At 39.1% G+C, this 27,180-nt stretch overlaps 2 protein-coding genes across 13 annotated transcripts in view; both read right to left on the minus strand.

Moving 5' to 3' along the window:
* Positions 1 to 27,180, minus strand: part of CRACD (capping protein inhibiting regulator of actin dynamics) — a 139,610-nt gene that overhangs the window by 111,811 nt on the left and 619 nt on the right. Inside the window, exons 1-4 of one of the 11 annotated variants that reach the window (XM_042984479.1) lie at positions 21,316 to 21,387; positions 16,160 to 16,264; positions 14,951 to 15,077; positions 14,669 to 14,752 (exon numbers count right to left, since the gene is read on the minus strand). The exons of 1 other annotated variant lie outside the window; for it this stretch is intronic. In XM_042984479.1, the coding sequence (XP_042840413.1) occupies positions 14,669 to 14,735 (67 nt within the window). In that variant the 5' untranslated portion in view covers positions 14,736 to 14,752; positions 14,951 to 15,077; positions 16,160 to 16,264; positions 21,316 to 21,387. Of the gene's footprint in view, positions 1 to 14,668; positions 14,753 to 14,950; positions 15,078 to 16,159; positions 16,277 to 21,315; positions 21,388 to 27,180 lie in introns of those variants that run through there. 9 more of the 11 variants (XM_042984480.1, XR_006217003.1, XM_042984482.1 and 6 more) reach the window with 9 other exon arrangements.
* CEP135 (centrosomal protein 135) overlaps positions 18,194 to 27,180 on the minus strand; it is a 237,798-nt gene continuing 228,811 nt past the window's right edge. For both annotated transcript variants that reach the window (XR_006217005.1, XR_006217004.1), the window contains 2 exons: positions 21,316 to 21,445; positions 18,194 to 18,295 (listed from right to left, as the gene is read on the minus strand). The gene's annotated coding sequence lies outside the window, so the exon portion shown is untranslated. The remainder of the gene's footprint in view (positions 18,296 to 21,315; positions 21,446 to 27,180) is intronic.

Below are 27,180 nucleotides of genomic sequence, written 5' to 3' on the forward strand. Positions count from 1 at the left end.
TAGCACTGAGCCCAACTCAAGGCTCGATCCCATGAACCCATGAGATCATGACCTGACTAAAAACCAAGAGTCAGACGCTTAACCAACTGAGCCTCCCAGGTGCCCCTGTAGTCAGTATTTAATAAATGAATTATCAGGCCTTACAGCCAACCCAACTCCTTCTGCAAAGATCCTAAATTCAAAGAATGGGATTCCAAAAAGAGAATCAAAAGGCAGGCTTATAAAAAAAATTACTAGTTCACTGAAATGAATTTATTGGTTTGTCTTCATTCCAGATGGTCCTTGAAATCAACATCCTGTATTACTCACACAGCACATCAAGAACTGCAGAGAGCCTCATGCCCTTCTTCCCACAGGTTCCAGCAGGCTGACTCCTTCAAATAGGAACAACTTTCCCTTAGGCATATACTAACTAAAACCCCACCATCTAATTTCTTAGAGAGGAGAGTGAAGTTGAAGAGCTGGTTAGTGGAGAGTCAGGAATTGGTCATAAGAGCAGAGACTAGAAATCACACAGACTCCTAATTAGATCCCTGTGCTAATCTCCTAGAAAGGAAAGGAAGCCTTCAATCTTACTACTCCTTGTTTCTTGCATGTTTAGGATATTTGAGCTGATGAGCAAGTCTGTGGCTACAGAAATACTCCTGAGCTTTGACAAAGATATGGGCGTGGCTGCAGATCAAAGTGCTAGAGTGGACGAGGTCCTCCAGACAAGTGGCTGCCTGCCCCACCTATAGGTAGGTTTCTGAGAGCTTTTACTTCTTTTTTTTTTTCTTCTTTACTCAAATGTAATCTTTTGGTCTCCTTTCTCATCATTCTTACAACCAAACAGCCCTAATTTTACTTCCCTCCTCATTTTACTTTCCTGTAGTGTTATCATACTGCAAGCTTCAGTGCACTTAACAGTGCACTTAACGGTCATTTACGTTTTTACAGATTATGCTGAATCTCAGACCCAGCACCTCTTAAGATTTCACCAAACACAAAATTTAAGCAGTGATCTAAATCTTCTTATGTTCTTCTTACCTCTTCTTATGCTGTAGTAGCCCTGGAATCACAGGACTTTAAGCAGGAAGGTATCTGAGAGATAGAGAGGTGAGTATCTTTGTCCAAGATTATGCTAGTTAACTGCAGAAACTTGATCAAAGTCTGTTTTCCTAATATCCAGTTCACTGTTATTTCTATTACATCTAGCTATCTCCATTTTTTTCCCTTAATCTTAGATACTGCTTTCAAATTTGTTTCATAGCCAACTATGGTCTAGCCCACCAGAATCCTCAAATGAAGGAATTTTCTGATACCAGGAGCATCTTCTTGAATCATATTCAAACTCCTGCCTGAAACAGGGAGTCCAAGTGTGGGTGAAGGGGGGGGGGCAGAGAGCTGGAGTTGGGGGGGAGACTCATGTTATTCATGTTCAACTAGATGAATTCATCTTCACACCATCTACCAGTTAGATAGTTCTGAAGTGACCTGATATTGTATCTTTTTCATAATATCAGTAAGTTGTATTTAGGACAGTGAAGGTCAAAAGGCAGACCAGGCTCCAATGCAACTATTTGGCCAAATATCAAGAAAGATGGTAGATTTAATTGCTCTGTGTTATTGTCCAAAGTAAATGAAAGGAACAGTATCATTATAAAACAAATAATTCCAGGGAGAATCTTCCTGCAATCATCCAAAATCCTTGTAGAGAACAAATTATTTGTAGCCATCATAAGAAAATTCTTGCATGTTCAAGTAGACAACTGTTATGAATTGAATTTTGTCCCTTCCAGAATACCTTGGAGTCCTAACACCTAGCACCTCAAAATGTGACTCTTATTCAGAGATAGGGTCCTTACAGAAGTAATCAAGTTAAAATGAAATCATTAGGGCGGGCCCTAATCTATGTAACTAATGTCCTTATAAAAAGGGAAAATCTGGACAGAAACACACACACACACACACACACACACACACACACACACACACACAAAAGACAGTCTGAAGACACAGAACACCACGTACTAGCCTAAGAACACCTGAGGCTACCAGAACCTAGGAGAGAGGAGTGAAGCAGATTCTCTCTCACAGACCTCAGAAGGACTCAACCCCGCCAACTCCTTGATTTGGACTGCTAGTTTCCAGAACTGTGAGATAATCATTTCCTTATTTAGTTTGTTTCTTTATTCCCTGAGTTTCTGTTGTATAAGTCACCCAGTACATGGGTGCTCTCTTATGGAGCCCTAACAAACTAATACAATAGCTGATGGCCGATGGGATTCTAATAATGCCCAGTCAGTGCTGGCAAGGAATCAACTTCAGGTTAACACAGAGATGACCTCTTAACATTAACAGAAGGTATATAGCTTAGCTCACCACAGAAAACAAATCCAAGAGTTTTTCCAATTGGGAATATTTTACATATTTATGCAAACACCAATTTCAAATGATGCTTCTCTCTAAATGCCACCTACCACTTTTGCCAAACTGGGTACACAGAGTGGCCACACACACACACACACACACAGAGTATATCCCTATATTTGGCTTTGAATAGATCGGAAGTTCCCACAGTTGCTGGGACTATGACTGCAACAATTCCTGTCAGTTTAGCAGAGGAGATTGGAACAGCTGCATCTTCAATACACATCATTGTCTTAAAAAGATGCTCAGAGTGAATTACAATTAAATTACAGAGCTGTCAAAAAGGGTTATAATAATAGCATTTATTCACCACATTTACGAGGCCAGACATACACAAAAGGAAATAAAAGCTGAGGGGAAAAAAAACAAAAACCCACTCCACATTACTTACCTCAGCAGGAAATGTGGTTGAGGGGAGAAGAGAAGATGAATTAGTTATCATGCAAAGAGCATAGCAACAGCAATGCTCTGTGTTTCCAGAGGGTCTTCCATTCCAGAAGTCAGAGGCACTTTAAGTCATCATCTGGTAGAGACTCATCTCTCTTTTACAACTGGAAAAAGGAGGGCCAGCAAGGGTGCCATGACTCACCCACAGTTACAGACAAGCAAGGGAGGAGCTGGGACCTGAACCAAGAACAAGGATGACTCCCGCCATGAGCTGAACAAGGAAAGCAAAATCAGGGCAGCCAGATCTGGCCTCTTGTTTTGCTCTCATCTAGAAGAGTATATTAATTTATTCTGCAATTATTTATCATGCAGCTCTTGGAGAAGATTGAATATTGTCCTTCGCTTCTCCTGCCAAAATGACACAGGTAAAAGAGGGGAAGAAAATCCTTCACTGCCATTTAGTCAGTTCTGCTACTAATCAATAATGCATTCAGAACCACCGGAAGAATGGTACAAGTCACTTAGTCACCTTCAACCTCAACGTCCGAAAGATAGATCGAGGATAGTAATGCTTATGCAGTGATAAAACTCCTTGAATAAAAAAAAAATTGCTAACTAGATCACCATGCAGTCCAGCAATCAACAAATATCTACTGCATTCCCTCTTTGTGTAAGACGTGATAGAGACTGTCAGAAACCAGGAGAGGTGTCACGTTTAGACTTGTTTCTCAAGTGCTCTAGTTAAAGAGAGAAGATACACAGAAAGATAAAGCAAAATAAGGAAGTACATATACTGTATTTTAAGTTACTAATTAAGTCACTTAAACAAGTTCAGAGCAAGGAGAAAATTAACTGATTCTTACCAATCTATTTCTCACCCTTTCTTCCCTGAATATGATCACATAATGGTGGCTTACTTGGCACCCTCAGGTTTACCTGAGAGTTCTGAAAATTTATTTCAATTGCTCAATTAAACCATCCTTTCTACTAGTTACGTGGTATTTCCATTATACATAAAGTCCCAACCCATCCCCCATTTTAGACCCTTGCTTGGTGGCAGTAGAATGAATCACTAGGGAAAAAATAAAAATATCTCTAATAGCACTACATCTGATAAAATCGATGACTTTATAGGAGCTGTTCCCTGAATTAAGACAAAGGATAGATGACACATGACATTATTCTCCCACTCTGTGCCAAGGGCAGGTATCACTTATTGATCATGTAATTATTTTTCTGCTCAGTGTAAATACAGCCCTACAATCTTTCTTAATACAGTACCACTGACAGCCGCTGGTCAAAACTGATTGGTGGTAACAGAAACCACTTGCAATTACAGTGAGATTTTTTTAAGTTTATTTATTTATTTTGAGAGAGCACGAGTGGGAGTGGGGCACAGAGAGGGAGAGAGAAAATCCCAAGCAGACGCCAGGCTGTCAGTGTGAAGCCCGACTAAGGGCTTGATCCCACGAACTGTGAGATCATGATCTGAGCCAAAATCATGACCTGGCTCAACCGACTGAGCCACCCAGGCACTCCTGCATCTAACTTCTTAATAAGCTAATTATGTCATACAACATTTACGCTCTAGGTTCAAAAGGTGATGAGCAGAACATGATTCAAAGATAAGTGTGACAGAGATGGACAGCTATGCCCCAGTATCCATTCTCCCTCTTTTCAACAAAATGCTGAACTCCACTTTTAACTGGGTATCTGGCTATCTGCAAAAAAGTACTTAAGTTCTAGATAATGGGATATAGTCAACCTCCACGTTGTGTGCTTAAATGGGTAGAGAATACATACTAGGGCTGGCCAAGCAACAAGGAGAAGAACTTAGGTCCCAGATTTCATTATGGAGTAGAGCCACCATACTGCCCCCAAAGTGTCTATCTACCTCTAAGCTGTTATGAGAGAGAAATAAGTTTCTAATGTCTTCAAGTTACTGTTATTTTGGGTACTGCTCTTTGTGGACAAGCTTATATCCTGACTAGCAAGATAAGCACATATTAATTTGCACTAACCTAGAGAACCAGTTCTTTTATCAGGAATAAAGCAATATGAGAGAGTAAAAGGAAATTTTTCTTTCAAATATAAACCAAAGAAAACATCTTCCAATCTGCTTTAAATATTTTCAGTGGTGACAATCTCATATTCCTATGAATTCTGTATTTATGTAGACAGCAAGCACACATCTCATATATCTTTGTATGTAAATCTGATCATACAGAATATCTCACATGGAAGTTCATAGGTACAATACTGAGCCATGGGAGTACTGGAATCTGTTTCAAAACTGTAGATCCTGAATTTTTGCCATCAGAAGTAGCAAATAAATCTGAAACAAATCTGAGGATCTAAGCTAGTAAATAAAGTATTTTATTTCTATAATGAGTCCTGGACTCTTAATTTCCATCCCTTTTCCCAACACACACACACACACACACACACACACACCTTACTCATTCAAAACATATCCATGCTTATACTCACACACAAACATGCATACAAACAAAACATTTACATAGGTTACAAAAGAGTTTAGAAAAGTACATGGGGGCTTAGTCGTCTGTTCTGTATGATTTTGGCTCTTGCAAAGTATATCCCCATAGTCTCTGTCCCATTTCAAACCATTCTTTGGCACTACTGTGGTCTGAATACAAGGTGAGACAGTTGTATAGCAACTCAACATGGCTCTTCAGCTACCCTACTATAATTTCATGGTAGGAAAAAATACAGGGTTTCCAAAGACCAATATGAACAGATTCCATCTCCCATAACTCTTGGTGTGTGCATTATTTATTTTTGGTGGGTGTGGGAAAGGAAGGAAATCTAATGTCCTTTTAATTTTTAATGTCAGCACCCAGTTAAAAAAAAAAAAAAAACCTTAAGAACCTGACTTCATTTACCTCAATCCTCACCTTTCCCTGGCTTACTCGCAGGTAAGGCTAGCCAGTAATTACAAAAGACTATGAGGATTATAATGATTCCTTTTTCTCTTTTTATATTTCACTGAAATTTTTCCTTGTTTCAATATGTATCATCCTTGTTTTAAACATGTATCCTCTCACTTAGAAGTAAGACCTAAAATCTCACCAACTTAGAACAGAATGATGGAAGAAGAGTCTAATGGATCTGTTTGCCTACCACTAAAACAGCTCATTCAGTGAAGCTAGGGAGATGGACTGCCAAATCCCAATGATAGACCATTTTGAATCAAAAGAAAAGCAATTTTAAATATATATGAGCAAAAACAACAACAACAACAACAACAAAAGGGCAAAGAGCTACAGCCTAGATGTAAACCAGAGAAGCCCAGGTACTTAAGGACCACAAATCAAGGGATTTGGATTATCATATTAAGAAAGGACATTCTAGCTTATCACTTTTGCCACTCTGTGTAAAGACCAGCCAGGTTGTTGCCTAGGCAAGGTGACCTTGTAGGATTATACAGGCTCTTGCCTGCATGAGGATGCCCAGCCAAGCATGTCAGAGGTGAATGAAACCCAGCTTGCCTGCCATTCTTCAAGTGCCAGGCTAGCTGCTCCAGCATAGGGCTGTGACCACCTGAAGGAGAGGCAGTTTGTTTTTTTTTAATATACACAAGGTTTTGAATCATGGGCTCATGGGGCTGCATCTGTCCAGAGAGGACACTGTTGGATAGCAGGATGTGCCAGTTGAGAACAAGCCACTTTAGCATAAGGTTATTTTGAGCTGAAGGCAACTGAGAAGCAGATACAAGAAGAGCTCTCTGCCATCCCCTTATCTGCCTAGAAGCAGGACATACATTTACAAAGGTATTCTCCCTCCCCTCTCTACCAGGAAGGACAAAAGTTAATGACTGGAGACAACTTAGACCCTTATCAGCCGGGAGACAGCACCAGAAGAATCTAAGTAACAAACCTTACTAACTAGCTTTTATCTGTCAGTAGTTTCCCCATATATTTTCCCTCTCACATTTGCCACCACTAGAAATTCAAAGTCCTTTTCCTTTGTCCTGTCACTTCTCTAAGTATTTATTGTCCCTTTGCTAAGATGGTATATAAGACCAAATTTTAACTATCCCTTGAAGTTATTATCTCTGAGTACTCTCATTCTAAGTTTAATGCACACATTACAAAACTAGTTTTTCTCTCATTAATCTGTCTTTTGTCAGTCCAATTTACAGAACCCCAAGTAGAGAACTAAGGAGAATAGTGGGAAGAGTAATTTTTCCTTCCCTACCACACCTGTCCTTCATTCTCAAAGGGCAGGTTTTTTTTTTTTTAATTTTTAAACATTTATTTATTCTTGAGAGAGAGAGAGACAGTGTGCAAGTGGGGAGGGGCAGAGAGAGGGAGACACAGAATCTGAAGCAGGCTCCAGGCTCTGAGCTGTCAGCACAGAGCCTCACATGGGGCTAAAACTCATGAACTGCAAGATCATGACCTGAGCCAAAGTAGGATGCCTAACTGACTGAGCCACCCAGGTGCCCCTGAAAGGGCAGTTTTGTTTCAAGAATTAGAAGGTCTGTAGCCCTATATGGAGTTAAGTACTAGATGATCTCAAAAAAGGGAGAAAGGAGAACTGAGGATACTACCTATGTACCCTCTCTTGGTAATAGGGTACCTCTGGGTCAGGAGGTGAAGCTAAGGTGAGCAGAGCAGTGTCATGGGAATGCAACCCGTGCAGTCCCAAAGAGCCCTATGCTTGTTCTAATGTTTTGCTTTTACTGTTTTAAAATTCTTAGTTTTTTTTCTAACAAGGGTCCTCAAATTCTCATTTTGCACTGGACCCCAGAAATTACGTAGCCATTCCTTAAGGTGAAGGTGGCATAGTAAAGTGCTGAGAAGTTAGAAACCACTCAATGCTACAGCCTCTAGGAGCACAGTTCAACACACAATATTGGACTTGGGGGTGAAAAGACAAAGGGACCTTAAGAAGCTACTGACCAGACCCTCCTATAAGCCATGGATTGGTAATGACAGAGCACCCAGGGACTGCTGCCAGGGATGAGAAGCTCAGGGTGGTTAATTTTGTAACCCAATCGCTCCTCCTTCAAGTATGAGAAGTCTGTGAGGATTTGAGTCCCTCAGAGAATTACTCCCAGGTACCAAATAACACAAGTACTCCAGCTCAGTGATGGTCCTTTCCAGCCCTCAATGATTACTGGTTGGCTACTAGCCCCAGTCAGCAGGAGGGAGAAACAAAGAGAAATGTCCTTACCGACTGGTTTGATCACAGACATTTCTATTCCCTTCTTTTAATAACGGGAAATTGAGGATTTGATTGTGATACTCATCTGCCCTCCTATCCTTCTTTTTACCCTTCAGCATTACAAAACAAAAGTTTATCTATTTTGAGAGAGAGAAAAAGCATGAACAGGGGAGGGTCAAAGAGAGAGAGAGTCCCGAGCAGGCTCCATGCTGTCAGTACAGAGTCTCAATCTGAGGAACCATGAGATCAATACCTGAGCCAAGAAAAAAGAGTTGGATGCTTAACTGGCTCAGCCAGCCGAGTGCTCCTACCCTTCAGCATTTTTATCCTTCTCTTTTAACTCTTATTACAATGTGCAATATTACAGAGGCTAATTTTCTATAGGAAACATTCAGGAAACTTCATTAAGATCATATGTATCTCCCCACTAATTCATCAGTTAGGCAATTAGGGTGAAGTGGACTCTTGTAGTGAAAATAAATTCTTTTTGAAATTTCAAAATGATAGTATAAATGAGATTTTAAGGCTTAGTCTACTATTACCTCCAGTTGACAGAATTATAAATTATTTATGTTCTTTATAATATTTATTTTCAAAGTGTTTCATAATATTTTACTTTTGCGGTTAGAAAAAAATAAAAATTGTAAAAGATTTAGCCTGAGTAAAAACTATTTCCACATATTTTAGGAACATCTTTTTTCCATATAAACTGCTGATATACTAATTAGAAACCATTTTTACCTATTCATTAAAGCTAGTTCCTTAAGAACTTCTACTTGGAGCCTAGCTCCAACTGCTGTATCTTTTCATCTTTGTAAACCTTAAGAATGTCACTTCATTTTTCAAATGTGGGGTTTGAAAGACACAGGAAAAAGTAAAAATCATTCATAATCCAGTCACAGTTGAAAAAAAAATAATCTAAAATAAAAGGCAAAATATCTCCCAACCCCAGTTTTCTAACACATGAACAGATGTATCTCTTTTTTTAAATAAGAGAGAGATTACAATATTTTCATTTTTTCACATAAAAGTGTATCATGCACATCTACACTGGACAGCATACACACACACACACACACACACACACACCTTGTCCTTTTTAATGGCTGTCTGAACCATGATTTATTTAGTCAATTTTCCCATTGCAGGCAGCAGATTGTTTCTTGTTATTGCAAATATGGCTTCAATGAATAATTTGGCATATGTATTTTTATATATAATGCTATTACTTTTGCAAAATTCTTAAGAATGCTATTCTTCAATTAAAGAGGACAGATACTTTAAATATTAATAAATGCTATCAAATGGGGTGCCTGGGTGGCTTGGTTGAGTGTCCGACTCTTAATTTTGGCTCAGATCATGATCCTGGGATCATGGGACTGGGCCCCGCATCAGGTTCCACACTGAGCATGGATTCTCTCTCTCTCTTAAAATCAATCAATCTCTCTCTCTCTCTCTCTCTCTCTCTCTCTCTCTCTCTCTCTCCCCCTCTGCCCTCCCCCTCAAATAAAGTAAGTAAATGCTATCAAATTATCCTCTTAAAGGATTGATCAATTATACTCTCATAGCTTATGAGTACCCCATTTCTCACATCTTTTATTGCACATAACATTATCAATGTTTTTCAAAAGTTCTTAATCTGATTCTAAAAGAAATGTTTCCATTCATATCCCAGAACATCTTTCCACACAACTTTTGGCCACTTGTGAAATTTCATCTGTAAATGTGTTCATGGTCATGCCTATGTTTTCACTGACCATCTTTCTCTTGCTGTTCACTTTTATACACTCGCTGCTCAGCACCCCCAATGATACTAGCTGAGTCACTCCTTCACAACACCCAGTGCTGAGGCTGCCATTAGACCGAGGCGAGAGCAGCATCTAAGAACATACCAGCCTCATTATTTAATATTTTATTGTTTCAACATCCTAGCATGAAAGAATAAAAAATGTCTGTCTACCTGCTACTAATGACCATAAGCATAAAGCTTTAACAGTGCTCTGGAATGTTCAAATACCAAGATAGCTTAATAGAAAGCATCACATCACAGCATACATAGCCATGAAGTTATTTTCTTCACATGAATAATTTCATGTGTACACACAGCAGTAAAAATCACAGCACACCTCATCACACTGTGAGCAGCCTTAAAGAGACAGAGCCATCTACTCGCAGGAGAAAATTGCTGTAAGTTGTTTTGGTTTTTGGTTTTTACTTAGAGAGAGAGAGAGAGAGAGAGAGAGAGAGAGAGAGAGAGAGAGAATACCAAGCAGACTCTACACCACTAGTGCAGAACCTGAAGGGTTCAAACTCACAAACTGTGCATCAGGGCCTAAGCTGAAATCTAGAGTTGGATGCTTAACCGACTGAGCCACCCAGGCAACCCTCACCAGAAAATTTAAAAATAATTGCGTAGAACATTATCATCCTTTGTAAAAATATCTGAATGTTTTAAAAAAAACTAAAATATAATTTACCAAAAGATGACAAATGTTTGGTTAGAATGGTGAGTTTGGGATATATATATTTTTTGTCTTCTTTAAATTCTCTAAATGGTATTTTAATTTCATCATTTTAAAGTAAGTTTTAATTCTGAAATTACAGTGGTGGTGGTCACACAACTCCATGAATATACTAAAAACAGAACCATATGCCTTAAAAAGGTAAATCTGTTATGTGTGTTATTTCTCAATACAGTTGTGATCTTCATAAAAGTAAAATTTTAAAGTTAAATACTGCACTGTAGGGGCAGGAAAGATATGGGAACTCTGCACTTTCTGCTCAATTTTGCTATAAAAACTAAAACTTCCCTTAAAAATAAGGCATATTTTAAGAAAATACTACAATGCAGCCTTTGTTAATTTCTCACTAATTTTATGTTTAAAATTCTGGGAGGCAGTAGAATACATAAAAGCTACAGCACAGTAAGCCTCTTTTCAACCCCCTGTTCTTGGCAATGATATCTGATAAGCAGCTGAATGTGGCTTCTTAAAGCATCAGTGAAACTCGTGTCAGCATATTCAAAAACTTCTGGGTGACTTTGATTCTAAGGTAACTTACTGGGCTTGTGTAGAGTAATCTATGCTCCCACTATGCTTAGTAGAATTAACAATGTTGAGTTTGACAGTATCTTAGAGATATCCATTATTTCTCTTTCTATTCTGCTCAGCTTCTGGGGTCCCAGCTGATGATTAATGAAAATTTCAATGTGTTGAACTATTTCATATAAAATTAAGTTCTAGGTTAATTAAAAAGCCACCAAGAATAAATTGATTCCATTTATCACCAGTGTACTGTAACGGACAGGAGCTCTCTGGGGGCTGGCTATTCTTTTAGAACCTTCTATCCCAAAATGGGATAACTTACAAATATTGTATCTAAATGGCTAAACAAGAAGCCATAACAATCATCAAGATACAAGTGAAACTGTTCTACTATAATGAATTTGGTAAATAGACTTCCGAATGTTTCTTTTCTTCAAAAACGTATATAAAAACAAGATCCCTTTTTATTCCCAAATGATGAATGGGAACAAAAGAATATTTCTATGTTATGGTGGTCTAGCGTATGGAAAAGAGTCACTACTCCCAACTTGGGATCTTTAAATTTACTCCAAGTGTTGTGAAATCTGTTCTTGGAAGCTCAGGTAGGAGAATGCTTCTCCCTGAAAGGAAACTTGCAAAGTCCTTAGGGAGAAGTCCTTGAATACTGATTGGATTTCAAACTAAGAGCATAAGAAAATGTTACGTTCTCTCTAGCCAAGCCTGTTCCTCAAGACCTAAATTAAGGTATTGCTAAAAACATGGAACAAAATTTAAACAACATTTGTCACAAGATGGTAGCACTTCTTCTTTCACTTTGCTACCGTGATACAAATCTTTGGGGGTGACAACTCATTCAAGTGGCTGTGTGTTCAGATCATCTTCCTGTGACAGTGTAATTTAGCAGGAGCATCTGTGACTGGGGACAACTTTCTTCAGGATTTGTTTAGCCTGTTATACATCAAGCTGTAGGGACTGACCTCCCCAAACTGCCACTCTGCTCTGAAAGAGGTGAAAAGGAGCCCAAGAAAGCACAAACAAAAACCCAGAAGCTGAAAAAATACAAAAGAATCCACTTGATGAATGAAAAACACAGGAAACTTTTGACCGAACATAAGTGATCTATGGCTGCTCAGGTTTTAATAAATTTAAATCACCGACCATCAAAACAAAAACTACTGATGTAAGATTAATATTTGTTCTCATTGTAAAGTATATTATTTTTTCCATGCCTTTTATTTTTCCCTTCAACTTTAAGGGTATAAATATTCTATTCTGCCTTTAAAAAAAAAGTCAGCATGGAGAAGGGTCACATTTTTTTGTTCTATCCTACAGGCACTGTAAAGGACATGGCCATAGCTCTAAGAAAAAAGTTACTTGTGAAGTAACAGTGCCTGGCACAAAGTAGATGATAAGCTCCCAGTAAGTACACACAGAGAGCTCTGCTCTTGAAAGTTTTATGTGTCTATTTCTTCACATGTGCAAAGTAGTTCAATGAGTACTATTTTTCCCTATTTCCGTATTAAATACTACCTTCTACCACATCTAAGGGACAGACAGATAATATCTTGCTGTATTGCAGGAGGGTAGGAATGAGATAGATCATTATGCATCTGTTTCTTCCCTGATTAAATGCTAGAGCTAACTTCTAATGTCAGAGACCTATGATAACACAAATTCGCTCTGGAGAAGGTGCCTTCTCCTATCTTCTGTTTGAGGTTCATGGCCATTGGGCCACAAAATTTCTCATGATTCACAGAAATGATAGCTTAAAATGAAATCTGGTTTATTTGGGGTTTGGACAAGAGATACTTTTTTTAAATTTTTTTAAAATGTTTTTCTTTATCTTTGAGACAGAGAGAGACAGAGCATGAGCAGGGGAGGGGCAGAGAGAGAGGGAGACAGAGAATCCGAAGCAGGCTCCGGCTCTGAGCTCTCAGCACAGAGCTGGACACGGGGCTCGAACTCACGGACCGTGAGATCATGACCTGAGCTGAAGTCAGACACTCAACTGACTGAGCCACCCTGGCGCCCCTGAACAAGAGATACTTGAGGAATCAACTTTATAATCACAGAACTGTGCAGATGCGCCACACAGCAAAGTAAAACTGTGATTTCTAATGAGGAGACATAATGTTGTCAAGGGAGTCACATAATCCAGGAAAAAAGAAAAATATTTCCTAAAAAAATAAAATAAGAAACTAAGAAGGTCTAACAGACTTCTTTGTAACCTCCCTTAGGGATGTAGTAAAGCCTTCATAACATGAGTCACAGAAAATTACTGTGGGGCCAGACTCTCACATACTGGAAAGTCATACTGGCCAGAGGGTCTGTGTTGTTGAGCAGGGGTAAAAAGGAGAAAGTAGTTCAGTGAAGGCATAATGCAGAATGTCTACCAAAGCTCTCGTTTATCCTAATTTTGACTTCTACTCTCCCAAAGAGAAAAGTTTACAACATCCAAACAAGCTATTTTTAAGGGAGAGAAACTCTGCTCCAGATAAAAGAAAAGAAAAGAAAAACACATAACACCCAGGAAATCAACAGCAACATTGCATTAGTATACACAGATCCTTTACATCTCTGCCAAGGAAGGTGGGGATTAATCCAATCACTGTTGGCTTCCATGTAAGTCATTTGAAAGAACTTGGGGGGAAAAACTGAAATGGGAGTTTAAAATCAAAATGTTCTAATCACTAGTAGTAAAAATAGATGTATTTTAGGACTTACTGAATGCAATATATTGTGATAATTCTTATTTATATGGTATAATTGAAGGATGAGGTTAACCAAATGTTACCCCTCTCAGTATCAAATTTTTTTAAAATAAAAGTATTTTGAACAGAAATTTTTCGATAATAAATTATACACTGAATAGAATGTAAACTGTTCTTGGAGTCTCGGGGCCATTATTATTAGGCTTAGATGTAATAACATGATATCTTAAGGGAATATTCAAGATGGTCTGTTCCTGTCAATGCCCTTCTGCCTTAAAACATTTTTGTGCCTATTTTAAAATAAGTATTCTGGGGGCGCCTGGGTGGCTCAGCCAGTTGAGTGTCTGACTTCAGCTGGGGTCATGATCTCGTGGTCTGTGAGTTTGAGCCCCACGTCGGGCTCTGTGCTGACAGCTCAGAGCCTAGAGCCTGGAGCCTGCTTCGGATTCTGTCTCCCTCTCTCTCTGCCCCTCCCCCACTCATGCTCTGTCTCTCTCTCTCCTTCAAAAATAAATAAAAACATTAAAAAATAAATAAATAAAATAAGTATTCTGCCTCCTTCTTTCACGTGTTTAACTGTCACTTCTTATTAGGTCGGTGAGTCTTTTTCTCATAATTCCTTCTTTTAAATTTATGCTTCTTGTGCCTGTGCAATAGGAGATCAGATAATCAAGAAGGATAGAATTGTATGTACAGAAAGAATCACTAGGTGCCAAGCAAAAGCCTAAGAAGCTCCCCTAGGAGTTTGGAGAATGAATGATATCTGTTTTAGCTGCCTTTGCTTTGCTGTATCCCAGACAGTTGAGGTCATTGTACAAGTAATTTATAGTTAAATCCAAGCATTTCTGTACATTAAAAGCAATAAGGAAAAGATGGCTTTCGTCTCTTTAATGTGCCACTCAGAGTAGGCACTCTGTATCGTACCTGAAACAACAGCACTCAGAGTCTCATTATGGACATTCTGTGTAAGTTTAATTCCCTCCATGGCCATGATTTTGTTAAATGTTACTGAAATAAAAAGTACAACATGCAATCTGTGAGCACCAAGCTTGTGAAATTGGAAAAAAAAAAAAAAGTGCCCCACACCTATATTATCAATTCTGTGGTGCATCTTCCACTTCAGTGAAAGAAAGCACACTACCTTTATCATGTTGATGCATATAATTTGTAATAAAATGGAAGAGATAGAGGAAAACAAAGTGATACCTGTAATAAAACACTGAAATTATTATTGTATTTCACAGTCTATAAGAACTGCACATTCACAGGATTACAGTCTCCATCAAACTGCTGACCCCTGCCAAGAGGGAAAGATTTACTGCACTCCTCACACCTGAAAAGGAAAGGTAGGATTAGTTCATGGACGCTTTCCCTTTCAGTATTAATAGAGTCAGTGTTTATACTAGATGAAACTACATGATTCCCAAACAATGAGGAAACCTCTACCTTGCCAAATTTACAACCTCTCACATCTTATCTCTTCTGTTTCAAAATGTTCTCTAATATCCACAGATTTGTGTTGTCATTATAGTCTAATTTCTCATAATTCTTTTAATAGGTTTATAAAATAAAACAATAATCATGATGATGTTTTCTTTTGTTCTTATATTATTTTCTAAGTAGTTCAACATTTTTTGCAAATATTCACTCTCACAGTCATTGTTTATTAGGAAAAAAAATTATGCTGGACTGACAAAACTAAGGCAAAAATTTTTAAACATTTAAATTTATTATATAAAGTAGATTTATACCCTCCTGCTTGGCCAAATGTAACAAGTTTCCATTTTAAGTTCTATTCCTTTAGCAAGATTAAATTCCATGTGCTTTTCTAGCTACACCCACAGATTCTTGTAGCCCCCATCTTCCTACCTGGTATAAGTAATCACCTGAACTGTCTTTATACCATAATGTTTTTTTTTCCCCAAACTTTCTTACAGTTTTTCAAATACCAACCACGTTCTTGAACTTTGTAATTTATACAGCTCTTATCAGCTGTTTTTTAACATTTTGCCATAAAGCATTTGTGCATCTTTCCCCTACATGTTTATAGCCGTGTTTTGACCATGGTCCCCTCTATGCCCTGAAACTCCTTTATCCTGGCACAGTGGCTATACTAAGCAAGCTATTTATTCTCCCTACTTCTTTGTCACAGTATGAAGCATCTCCTTAAACTTAAAATACACTTTTCACAACCTCTTCCTTTCCCAGGTCTTATTCTTTTAAAGGAATCACATCAGTCTCAAGTAGAAACATGAAACTGAATACTTTTCTTATGGTTTTTGTCAACGTTACAATCAAAAGTCTCTTCCTTTAAAAATTCCTAAATTTATGACTTCCATCCCTCTCCTAATGTTACTGAATTTATTGCTATGACAATTAACAAAATCTCAACATAAAAGTCATCTCTCTACTTACATTTGGCCAGGTCTATCCAAGAGGTTTGAATCACTGGAAGGTCCATCCACTTTCAGAGAACTAGTCCTATTTCCCATGGTTTTACTTTTCATTTTTCATTTATTTCTAAAACATAAACTATATTAGTGGTTCCTTATTCAATTTAGATTCCTTTTATGTATCTCTTAGCTGCTTCCTTAGCTTAACTACTTTGTTAGTGGTAATCTTAAATCCCATCATCACTGAAGAACTGGATATTTTAAAGCTTCACTACTTTTTGTTATTGCTGTCATAATGCTGTGAATGCCACAATATTGCTTTTGAATGCAATTTTCTGGGCCTGACTTACAAATGTCCTCTGTTGGATTGGCTGAAATCAGTTACATGTTTTCTTTTGTAGGATCTATTGCTACTGTATACTGCAAAATTGTGCCTATGGATTTGTCTTTTACAATCTACCCATCTAATAGTGGGATATGTTAGCCAAGAGTTGGGAGAATGTATCCATATCATTCACTCTTTATGAGAATGTGTCTCTAGTCATTTTATACCTTACCACACTGACTTTTAAAGTGCTCATATTGGTATATTTTCCCATTTAATTCAACTCATCAACTATTTACTGAGTGCCCATGAAGAGTACAATACTGAACTATACAAACTGGGAACCAAAAATGAAACACAAATCATAATGTGTAAATCTACAATCTTAACAGAGGCAGGATACAGAATGCTCCAGTACTAGAATATAAAAAATACACTTTTCTTCCTGACCTTCTAAATAAAACATAGTAGGCTATAAGCATTCTTCGATTGCTTTGATTCATATTTGCCAATTTGATTATTTGCAAGGCATTCCTTGAGATTATGTATACAACAGTAGCCACAGAACATGTAACAATTTGCAATTTAATAGAAGAATAATTTCATAAATCAATACCAACATCTCAAGCCCAATATGCTTTTGTTGTTCTCTACTTATAATGTATGGGGGGTTTTTGGTGGAAAATTACCTACTGTAGTAAAATGAACAATTTGGGAATGAGGAAAATCTCTAGATATGGCGTTTGGAAATCTCAACATATACTTCTTATTTCACTTTTCTAATACACCCTTTCTCTTGTCAGTTTTTTTTTTTTTTTTAAACATGATTTCCTCCGAATGAATCAGTGCTGTGATATGCAGGAAGGAACTATCTCTGCGATTATTCTACTTGGCGTTTAACAAACATTATGGCAATATGCCAAAGTACATGTTGGGGCTGGGGCCTCAAAGATTAATCAGACATTGTCCCTGCCCTAAAGGAACTCACAGTCCTATGAGACAGTGTTGTCTGTGTGGGGTGAAGGGAGGCAGGTATTAGTCAATCTTATACCACTTCTCCCTAATGTCTGAGATCATAATTCTACATGGAATTTCAAAGATCTCTCATGCCTGTATTTTACATGAAAAGGTTTACATTTTTGAGACAAGGAAAAAGTCTTCTCATTCCTCTTATTTGAAATCAAGTATTTTCCATAGGTTATTTGTTTTCCTCCGCACAGCACAATGTTTAGTTTTATGTTTCTTTCTTCCCAAAGTCTTTTAAACATGACATGTCAGACCTCAAGTCATTTTTTTATCTCTTGGTCAGGTTTCTCTTCATCTCTCATTTCATTACTCTTCCTCATGGTCAATCTCTTCATAAGTCTTCACAACATTATTAACCTCATATTTCATTTTTGACATTTGCTTAAGCAGACTCCTGTGCAGGAAGACTATTAGAGGTCTTTATTGTAGAACTGCTGTGGTTACTATATAAAGAGTTCATACTTTATCTATGGTTGTGGAACAGATGTGAATTTTTTTTGTATCACAACTCAAAATGAATTTTTCCCTTAGAGATAATATTGTTAAGTGGTGGTTGTGGTATTTCACCCAGATCTCCATTGAGGAATTAAGGGCTTATTCCCCCAAATATTTAATGCTGCTACAGAACGTATGTCCTTAGGTAGGAGAGTAATAGCCCCCCAGAGACGGACCCTTTCTAGTCCCTAGAACCTGTCAATACATTACCTTTCTTAGCAAAGGGACTTTGCAGATGTGAGTTAGCCAAGGATGTTGAGATGGGAAGATTATCCTGGATTTTACAGACAGGCCCAATGCAATCACAACCACCTTTGCAAGAGAGGCAAGAGTGTCAGGAGTCATAGGAAGAGATGTGATGACAGAAGCAGAGGCCAGAGAAAGACTGGAAGATTCTAATGAAGGGAGCAGAATATGCCACCTCAAAATATGCCATTTTGGCATACTGATTATTTTGAATTAAAGTTTCTTGGGAAACAGGCAGTGCAAGAAGGACACTCTTAACTCTCCTGTGCTCTCCCTGAAGGCAGGAAATAACTCTCTTATGTGAAAGATACCCACCCTGTGCCAAGAGGGTAGAAGGCATCCTTATTAGCAGAGAGGCAAGTCAGGGCCAAGAGGATAAATAAACAAACTTTGTTACTTTTTCACTAAAATAGTACCCCAACCCCAAACCTCTTTGTTTTGTCAATTCTTCACAAATTTATTGTTTGCCTAAGAGGTATAGAAGATTCCTGCTTTGGACACTCCGAGTCTCATATTTTTAGGGGGCTCCTGTACATATGAAATTAAATTTGTTGTTCTCCTGTTAAGTTATCTTATGTCCATTTCATTATTAAACCAGGCAGAGAACCTGAAAGGGAACATTTTTCCACCCCTACACTACATTGTTGGCCTTGAAGGTGCAGGAAGGAACCACAGGCTAAGGAAGGCAGCAGTCTCAGAAGCTAGAAAAGGCAAGGAAAGGGATTCTCCCCTTGAGCATCCAAAAGGAACACTGCCCAATGGCCTCATTTTAGACCTCTGACCTCCAGAACTATAAAATAATAAATGTGCATTGTTTTCAGCCACTAACTTCATGGTAATTTGTTTCAATAGCAATAGGAAACTAATACACATCTTGAGAAAAATTATCGAGGTTTCTGTGATCAAATAAATGGGGGAAACATTATTCACTTTATCTCCCTCTCAGTGCCTACAATTTGAGAAGTCCTACAGTGAAGAATTCTGTTTAACTTTGTTTAAACTAGAATTTTCCAAAAGTACTTAACCGTAGACATTTTAAGGACTGTTTAACAGTACTATTCATGGAGCCTACTTTGGGAAAAAATGCTTTAAGGATTTATGCTATGGATAATGGCACCCAGAAGAGATGCAGATATTCATTTATCTAGACTGAAATTCCATCCACTGATGCTGTTTCAGTGAATTATTATTGAGTGTCCATTTTAGCTTTACATTGTGATAGGTATTGGGATGAGGGAAGAGGAGGTGAGACATAAAGATATAGAAGAAAATATTACTGACTCCAAGGAAATCATCACTTAATATGAGATATGACATATTTACCAAAAACTGTAAACCAGGTAAAAAACATTAGGTTCTGTGTGTGTGTGTGTGTGTGTGTGTGTGTGTGTGTGTGTGTGTGTGTGTGTATGTATGTATATATGGGCAGGATGGGCTGTGAAGTTTGGAGAAAAAAAATGAATCATTTCCAGGAAGTTGGGGGTGTCAGAGAATGAATTATGAAGAGCTGGGATTTGAATTTGTCTTTTTTAAAACTGTTTTTAATGTTTGTTTATTTTTGAGAGAGAACGAGAGAGAGAGTATGAGCAGGGGAGGGGCAGAGAGAGGGAGAGACATAGAATCTGAAGGCACAGAGCCTGACACACGGCTCAAACTTGTGAACTGCGAGATCATGACCTGAGCCAAAGTCAGATGCCTAACCAACTGGGCCACCCAGGTGCCCCTTGAATTTGTCTTTTAAGGGCAGGTAGGCTGATGATGATGAGAAGAGAGGGAAGAGAAGAAGGGCATTGTGCAGTGGTGGCATCAGAGTAAGCAACCCTACCTATGACAGGCACTACCTGACCCAAGAACTAAGTTGTTCCCTACTGGGGAAAGACAAGCCTTGGTAAGCCACATCCTTGTCTGTGCAAGAATCAGAATTACAAATTTGCGGGCTGGCAGGGGGGTGCCTGAGTGGCTCAGGTGGTTAAGTGTCCAACTCTTGACTTTGATTCAGGTCATGATCCCAGGGTTGTGGGATGGAGCTGAGCATGGAGCCTGCTTAAGATTCTCTCTCTCCCTCTGCCCCTCTCCCCTGCTCATGCTCTCTCTCTTAAATAAAAAATTAAAAATACATACATACATACATACATACACAAAATACAACCAAACACTTAATATAAAACTTTGGGGTATTTTTCTGCATGGAATAGACTTTCTGAGACTCCCTAAAATATGTACCTGGTAAAGTTTAGACTACAGATGTTTTTTGCTTTTCCTGGTAAATATTCCTAGTGGTAAGGATATAGCCTTTTTATTGTTCCTTGGACCTCTAAACTTCTGTTCAGAACTGGAGTCATCTGTTGAAAAAGCTTCAATGCCAACTCTATGTGTGTGAAGACTAGGCTTTAACAGTAAATGGGAAAGGGAGACCATGTCTGTGCTACTTTAGCTTCCTGTTTCGTGTCAGCTTTAGTCTCCTTGGGAGCAGATACTGTCTCACTGTTTGTTCTTTGTAAGCCTCAACTCTAGAGCAGTGGAGGCACTTGGCATACATTTGTTGAAATGGTGAAAGGATTATCGAAGTGAAATCTTGGCTCCACTCAAACCGACTCAGAAAAAGAATTTTCTTAAACATTTATTTCAAAATGAAAAAGGAAGAGTAAAACATGTGGCATTTTAGAGGTAAGGAATTCAACAGAATTTTTTGGTGGGGGAGGGGCCTTTAGCCCCTAGAAGAAATAAGGCTTCTCATTTTCTGGAAGAGATGCCTGCACTATCCGTAGGCTTGATCCAAAGAGAGTGGTGAATCAAACACTTATTTTCTGACTGTTCCTTAAAGAAAGAAAGGGTGGGATTTAGAGGATCACAGGTCTCCTCCCAAGAAACACATTCATGTAGGTGTGACCTCTGGAGATTGTGTGCCCCCACCCCTGTTTGTCTGGCAAACACCTGCTCATCTTTCAAGGCAGCTCGAATGACAAGTCTGGGAGGCCCTGCGGCTCCCCGTGGCAGTTGTTTACTCTGCCCTTTGTGGTTTCCAGCACTCTGTGCAGAACTCTCTCAAATATCACTAATCGCATTTTATACGGTTATCTGCTTACATATCTGGATTCAATTCCATAAACTTCTGCTAGGGCAATGTTAGAGTCAAAGGCAAAGACTCCGGCCTTTAGAAGCTACTTCCTTCTCCAGGAGGCAGACCGGCATACAACTACTTATAATTCTCAGCAACTGCAAGAGAACATAATGCAGAGAGGAGGTAACGGGAGGGAGGGCAGGGTCTTAGTTCATATCCTTAGGTCTTGGCACAGTGTCTGGCACATAACAAGTTCCAAACATGTTAATGGAGGGAGGGAGATAGGAAGAGATGAAAGAAGGGGGGAGAAAGGGAGAGAAGGGAAGGAAATGACAAAAATGCCCCACCCCATCCCTGTCACTGTGCTGAACATTGTCAATCGATTAGTTACTATAAAGGTGCTATTCTCAGGTCCCTGGAAGAGATGTTTTGGAGCAGAGAGTTGATGTTTCAGTCATACTTGGCACACAATACCATACATGATAATCACCATCTGAGGGCAGCAAGTCATAATTTGTCCTGTATTTAACTCTCATCCCACTCCCAGGGGGTCTACAGAACAGAGACTTACAGAGGTTGCGTTCTCTGAAAGCACTAGCTCTATGCCAATTTAATTCTTGGGTTCTGCATCATTAGACCAGCAGGCTTCCTTGCTTCTGCAAAAGGATTTAACTAGAATTTTGGTGCCCTCAGAACTCTGTCTGCCACCCAGCTCCCTATTTCTCTGCCAGTTTCATCTGCACAATGCATCTTGGGTTACATATGGCAGAGAGAGAGAGGAATCTCATTTCAAGCCTCTGCTGTCTGCATCGCACAGCCCTCCCTGAGCAGCCTCTATTTCACAGGGGAGAGAAGGGAGGAGGCAGGATGATCAGCCTCCTCAAAAGATGAGAGTGTAAAGTATTTCTCAAATTTTCATCTTCAACAGCTGGTATCATTCAACTCCCTGGGGTGGGGGAGACTATGCTTTGTTGCTTAGCTAGCAACATAATCTCTAGCTATCCTGATGCCAAAGTATCAATTACAGGTTCATTTGGATGATGGGATAAATTGGTGTTGAGACCACTAGACAATGACAGAAATTGGAGGTGGTGGGAAAGGATGCCAAAGGGGGGCTGACCTCTATCCTGAAGTACAGTTGAATTCTTCCTATCCTTGCAAATTAAGTAACTTAATTCTAAACTGCTAGTTGTCTCATGAAGAGAAACCCACCCGCAGCAGAAGTGAAGCAGGTATTCCTGAAGGTTTTTCTTTGAGGGCATAATTAGAGAGATGTTAACACTCCTGCAGCATCCCAGCTCTCCCAGTGTTATAACAGGAGGAAATCGGAAAAAAAAAAAAAAACAACAAAAACGATGACCTGCATTTAAAAACAAATGTTTTACCAGACACAAAAAGTCACATATTATATGATTCCATTTATATTAAATCGCTACAATAGGTAAATCCCTAGCAATAGCAGATGGGCGGTTGTTAGCGGTTGAGGGGAAGGAGAAATGGGGAGTAAGCGCTTCAGGGGTACAGTGTTTTCATTTGGTGGGTGATAAAAATGTTCTGAATGTACTAACTGCCACTAAATTGTTCACTTTATGTTATATGAATTTCACCTGAATTAAAAAAAAATAAATGTTGGGGCGTCTAGGTGGCTCAGTCGGTTGAGCGGCCGACTTCGGCTCAGGTCATGATCTCGCGGTCTGTGAGTTCGAGCCCCACGTCGGGCTCTGTGCTGACAGCTCAGAGCCTGGAGCCTGTTTCGGATTCTGTGTCTCCCTCTCCCCCATTCATGCTCTGTCTCTCTCTGTCTCAAAAAATAAATAAACGTTAAAAAAAATTAAAAAAAAATAAATGTTTTATAATTGAGGGCTTCAGTATTTCGCATTGCTCCACAATCTACCGCTGCTGGGGAATAGGGAGGACTTTATTCCCATTCCACAGTGATAAGAGGGATTAAGTAGGTCTCTAAGTTCTAATACTTGTCACCTTTTGGCCTTTCCTACGAAAAGCCTAGTATATTCCCAGAATGTCTGTCACAGGGAAGTAATTCAAATCAATGACCCCTGACTTGCTTGGCCCTTGACAATGAGCAGCAGCAGCAACAGCAAGAGCAGCAACTGATCATCACAGGGCTAGATAATCAAATGTCCATGGGGCGCACCTGTTTACCAGCCTCTCAGCCAGCCGCCCACACTACACCCAGGTGGCCTAGCTGCATTCGGGGACATGAGACAAAGACTATGGGCCATTTTAATTCAGTAGAAAAATATGAAGACCTTGCTCTTGCCACACTCTTTCAGAGTCAAAGAAAATTAATTTTAACAGAATAGAAGCATCTTTGGAAGGGAGGCAGTTTTTCCCTTCTTGTTTGATACTAAGAAGAATATACGCTTCAACACACAGATCCAAAGCAGTCAGCTGTTAAGTGAAAAGAGAAGCCCACGAACTTAGGAGGAATAAAAACATATTGAGAACAGAAGTTAAAAGAAGGGGCTTTGAAAAGAAACTACAAGACTATGTAACATCAAAAAATGGCTAACAACTATATTCATTTAAAAAAATTTTTTTTATTTACATTCAAGTCAATTACCATATAGTGCAACAATGATTTCAGGAGTAGATTCCTTAATGTCCTTTACCCATTTAGCCCATCCCCCCTCCCACAACCCTTCCAGTAACTCTCTGTTTGTTCTCCATATTTAAGAATCTCTTATGTTTGCTAACAACTATATTTAAAAGCAGGTAGGGGACTGCCCAGTCTTACCCAACATCTCCCCCCTCTCACCCCACACCATGCATTCAGGGCCACAGACAAGTAGGCCTCCCAAGTCCTCACCCAACCAACTTTCTGAACCATTCCATTTGTCTCACATTCTACTTACTTCTTGACATACCTCCAATTTTTCTGGTTTTGACCTTATGACTTTTTCTCCAACCACAGTTTGTCTCACCACCCAGACTTTAACACTTAGCTTTGCGATATTTTTTTTTCTAGACCAAGATCTAGACATTCCTCTGGGAATACTGCCTTTGGTGGCTTCATCCACATTTAGCCTGACCCAGGGATGTCACTCTTCACTGTGACTCACAGAAAAGTGTGCAGTTCTGTTTTCATGTAACCTTCCCTTTTCTCAGGTGTAACCCTTAAGACTAAGCCTGAAAATAAGGCTCTAGTGCGGATTTCAGATTCACAAATGGCTAGACAAGCTTCATATTAAGTAAGAATTTTTAAATATAACGAGAAAGCAAAATACATTCAATGCTTTCAAAATCCCCTGATTCTATTGCAATATGCCAACTGACTCAGAGAGCCATGTTATATTTTCCTATGTTGTGTGAGAAAAACCCATGTGATGCTGTCACAAAATGTTCTATATACCACAGAAATTACAGTATTACTTTCCTGGAAAAATTCCAAAAGGAGAGAAATAGCATCTGTTTTCTATGTTGGTCATGCTATGGAATGAAACGCAAATGGGAAGTAGGTTATAGAGGGGGCATCTATTTTCTCTCTGATAGGAATGCTGAGATAGAGCACCAATTTTGAGCTGTCTTGAGGTTAAGCAGTATGCATGGGGAATGCAATGTTGTATGTATGCGATTCTGTCCTCGGCCGGAACAAATCCTTGTCACCTCCATCCTCACATCACTGCCACAGCAGTGCATGTTGAATTGCAATAATCTGGCTCTTCTGCTTACTGATGCTGACTTTAGGCAAGTCACTTAAGCCTTCTGAGCCTATTTCTCCACCAGTGAGACAGGAATAATAACACCTATTCTTTATTACTGTTATGGGTTAAACTGTGCCTCCAAAATGTACACTGAAGTCCTAACCCTCAGTACCTCAGAATGTGACCTTATTTGGAAATAGGGTCATTGTAAGTGTACTAGGGGAGATCATACTGGAGTAGGGTCCTTAATCTAGTATGTCTGCTGTCCTTCTAAGAAAAAGAAAGATGGCCACATAAAGACACAAGCACACGAGAATGACATGTGAGGACAGAGACAGGGACTGATGTGACACAAGCAAACCTAGGAAAGACAAGGATTGATGGCTACCACCAGAAGCCGTGAAGAGGCAAAGAAGGATTCTCCCCTTTATGTCTCAGAAGGAGCATGGCCCTCTCTTGATTTTAGACTTCTAGGCTGCAGAACTGTGAGAAAATAAATTTCTGCTATTGCAAGCCACTTGGTTTGTGGTACTTGTTACAGCAGCTCTAAGAAACTAATAAGGTGGGGGAGGTTTATTTATTTATTTAGTTAGTTAGAATGAGTCTGTGTGTGTGTGTGTGTGTGTGTGTGTGTGTGTGTGTGTGTGTGTGTGTGTTAAATGCAGGGGAAACAAACACAGAATAAACCAAGTAGGCCAGAAGAAAACAAGGCCAGAAGGTAATTTTTCTTATGTATTTAAATCAAGGAAATGACCTTATTTTCTCTGGAGCCAACACTGCCTCTCTGAACCTACCTCCCACTGTTGTCCCTCCCCCCTGCTCCAGCTCACCGGAGCATTCCTCCTGTGAGGAGGCTGTGCTTGAAATATCTCACCATGTTCACTCCTTAGGGTCTTTGCATCGGCTGCTTCCTCTGCCTAGAACACATCCAGGGTGAACTCCTACTTCCTGTCTTTCCTCAATGAAGCTGACCCTGGCTCTGCCACTTAAACACTGCAATTTGTACTCCTGTGCCACCCAGCACTCCCAATTCCCCTTATTCAGCAGTTCTTTTTCTTTTTTCCATATTCTTATTGGCTTCTAATAGCCTGGTAATTTATTTTTCTATTACATGCAGTATTTATTATCTGTCTCCCTCTATGCTAGAACATAAGCTCCACGAGGGCAGGGATCTTCATGTTTTGCTCACTTATAGGAACAAGCATCTAAAACAGTATCTAGTTCATAACAGGTTCTTGACAAAGTTTTTTTCAAATCCATTATTTATTTTTAATTAATCACTTTGTAATTACAGAAAACTGTACATGTGTACTATGAAACATCAGAAAAAATTAAAAACTTAAATTTCCTACCATTCAATAATATCTTTCAAATTATGATAAATCAGAATGATTTATATCTTCTTTTAAATGACTCACTAAGGAATTCTGTCTCTTTTTATATATATATATATATATATTTTTTTTTTTTTTTTTTGAGAGAGAGAGACATAGACAGCATGAGTGGGGAGGGGCAAAGAAAGTAGGAGAGAAAGAATCCCAAACAGGCTCTGCACTGTCAGTGCAGAGCCCAACGTGGGGCTCAAACTCACAAACTGGTGAGATCATGACCTGAGCCAAAACCAAGAGTCAGATGCTTAACCAACTGAGCCACCCAGGCGCCCCATATACATTTTTTAGATGTTTATTTATTTTGAGAGAGAGACAGACAGGCAGAGAGAGAGGGAGTGAGAAAATCCCAAGCAGGCTCTACACTGTCAGCACAGAGCCTGACAGAGGGCTCAAACTTACAGATCATGAGATCATGACCTAAGCCAAAATCAAGAGTTGGATGCTTAACTGACCAAGCCACCCAGGTGCCCCAAGGAATTCTGTCCCTTAAGGAAAAATGTCATGGTATAGATAGCCTCCATATTACAAGATTTGGTATGTGGGTTAAAGGAAATAATGTATCCACACAATACTAATGATTGTCATAACAACTCAGATAGTTATTTTCTTTCTTTTGATCTTATCTTTAACTTTCATCCTTTGCACCAACTTCTAAGAAGTAGCATATACCTGTAGACAAGAGAATGGTATAATGTTGTTCTTACAGGGGAGGCACGTGGGGAAGGTCTCCCACTCCTCTCACTCAAGATGGAGTCTCCAAATTCACAGTATCAAGCTCTACGGTCCAGATGTACCATGAGACACAAGGCCACTAACTATTCCATAGAATTTTAT

Source organism: Panthera tigris, chromosome B1 (assembly GCF_018350195.1).
Source record: "Panthera tigris isolate Pti1 chromosome B1, P.tigris_Pti1_mat1.1, whole genome shotgun sequence".
Classification (NCBI taxonomy): domain Eukaryota; kingdom Metazoa; phylum Chordata; class Mammalia; order Carnivora; family Felidae; genus Panthera; species Panthera tigris.